The sequence below is a fragment of the Emiliania huxleyi genome, assembly GCF_000372725.1.
Source record: "Emiliania huxleyi CCMP1516 unplaced genomic scaffold EMIHUscaffold_222, whole genome shotgun sequence".
Classification (NCBI taxonomy): Eukaryota; Haptophyta; order Isochrysidales; family Noelaerhabdaceae; genus Emiliania; species Emiliania huxleyi.
The window spans coordinates 97,710-99,536 of record NW_005200401.1 but is presented as its reverse complement, the minus strand read 5'-3'; the positions used below and the strand labels follow the sequence as shown (position 1 = coordinate 99,536).

At 59.0% G+C, this 1,827-nt stretch overlaps 2 protein-coding genes across 2 annotated transcripts in view; both read left to right on the top strand.

The window, feature by feature from the left end:
• The window catches only part of EMIHUDRAFT_457121 (hypothetical protein), a 1,916-nt gene extending 1,128 nt beyond the window's left edge, over positions 1-788 (top strand). The window contains exons 4-5 of the mRNA XM_005779941.1: positions 240-354; positions 420-788. Of these exons, the coding sequence (XP_005779998.1) occupies positions 240-317 (78 nt within the window). The 3' untranslated portion in view covers positions 318-354; positions 420-788. The remainder of the gene's footprint in view (positions 1-239; positions 355-419) is intronic.
• Positions 789-992: 204 nt separating this feature from the next.
• Positions 993-1,680, top strand: EMIHUDRAFT_366539 (hypothetical protein). Its single transcript, XM_005779940.1, has one exon. It carries the CDS (start codon positions 1,034-1,036, stop codon positions 1,472-1,474), a length of 441 nt encoding a protein of 146 aa, XP_005779997.1. The 5' UTR covers positions 993-1,033; the 3' UTR covers positions 1,475-1,680.
• Positions 1,681-1,827: the final 147 nt, after the last annotated feature.

Below are 1,827 nucleotides of genomic sequence, written 5' to 3'. Positions count from 1 at the left end.
AAAAGGAAATATCAGGAAGAGATTCGGGTATGTACAGCAGACCAATTGATGTGCAAAAAAGTAAGCGAAAGGGCAGGTATTTGTAAGGGGACAAAAGGAGGGGAGAGTTCGAGGGATATCAGAAAGGAAAGCAGGGGGCAACCGGTGCAGCTAAGGAAGCAAGCGATTGGAGAGGGAAGACGCAAGACGACGCAGCCAACAGATGTTTGCTGAACAAGTTTGGGCATCAAAAAGACAGCCGGGCATGGCGAGCGGGAGCGGGCAAAGGGGCGGACGAGTCAAGCCGCGGCGGGCGATGCGGCGGGAGGCGGCGCTAAGCGGGAGCGGGAGTGGGAGGCCTCGATTCGCGAAAAGGCGTCGCGCGCGGCCTCGCTGCGGCGAGCCCGTGCTCTCTCGTCCCACCTGTCTGTTTTGTGTAGGCGTCGAGCTCGTCCGTGTACAAGTCGCTCTTCCTGACGGCGGAGGAGAAGCGCAAGCAGGAGGAGGAGATGAACGCGAACCCGTGCGCGCGGGGGACTGGCTTCTCCGTCCTGCGACCCGCCAAGTTCAACGCGTGAGGAGTGCGATTTCGCCAAGTCGCGGATGCGATCCACGTCGTGTTCGGTGTGAGTTGGAGAGGCGTCTGCCGTGTTGTGGCTGGGAGGGGGGCATGTGGGAGAGATGTGTGTTTGTCCCGCGAAAGCAATAAGCATCTCCGCGAGGAGGCGAGGAGCACATGGAGTGCGGTCATCAACCGCACGCCCAGGGCCCGGGCACTTGGAGCACTTGGAGTCGGTAAAAAGAAAAAGACAACCCAAGAGAGGGATGCGGATGGGAGGACGGCACGCCGCCACCAAGCCGCAGTTTTCCCCCTTGCCCACCACTTTGTTGTGTGGAGAAATCTACCTATACAAAAAAAACGCCGAAATAAGGCGCCCCAGCAGGGAGACCGCCCCAAGCTGCTTGCCTCATTTTGGTATATAGGAATCCTACCAACAAGCTAAGCTTGCAAGGTTGATCGCCGTCACGCAAGCTACGCTCGCACATAACGAGAATGGCCGACGTCTCCGCGAACACCGGACGCGAGGGCTGTCAGTGCCTGATTCAGATCCTCTCTGCGCCGCAGATCGCAGTCATCTATGACGAGAAGTACGAGTACGAGGCGTCTTACGGATGGCAAGGCTGCAAGTCATACGATGTGGATCGGCCTCCTTTTTGCGAGCCGCACAGCAAATTGAAACTCAATGACGATCCCGACTTTTGCACTTCAGAGTGGTGCTACGTCAACAAAAGTGCGTGCACGACGGCGGCGTATAAGCCGTCAGCCTTCTTTGACGACGGCGTTTTCTACTCTTACGAGACCTGCAATTCCACGGACACATTCACGAAATGTTACGACAACGGGGCCTGCAAGGAGCTCGTCCATTCCATCTATGCCGGGGCGATATGTGAGTCCGGGAGAGGCCAGCGCTGTGGAAGCAACAGTCTGACATGATTCGGCCCGCTCCCATCATCATCATCAGGCGCCTTTGTCATGATTGTCCTCGTCGTTGTGTACACCGTCGTCGCCCTCAACGCCCTGCGAAAGCGGGAGCGCGTGCCTCGCCCCTGGGACCTGATTGTCTTGGCATGCCGCGGCGCGCTCATGGCCTGGGACCGCGCAAAGGAAGGTGAGACGCTCGCCACAGGCCGGCGCAGCGGGCACAACGTCGCAGCCTCAGTCCCCCCCTCCCCCCACCCCCCATCCGAAGGTAGGGGGAAAAAATCGCGTCTGGGGCTCCTCCCACCCCGGGCCCGCCGGCTTAAATAAAGGGCGGCACCACAGGGTCATTTACCCATCTTTGCACG

Bases quoted from the DNA above. Each gene is read 5' to 3' on its own strand.
- EMIHUDRAFT_366539 (XM_005779940.1), top strand. From the start codon at position 1,034: ATGGCCGACGTCTCCGCGAACACCGGACGCGAGGGCTGTCAGTGCCTG.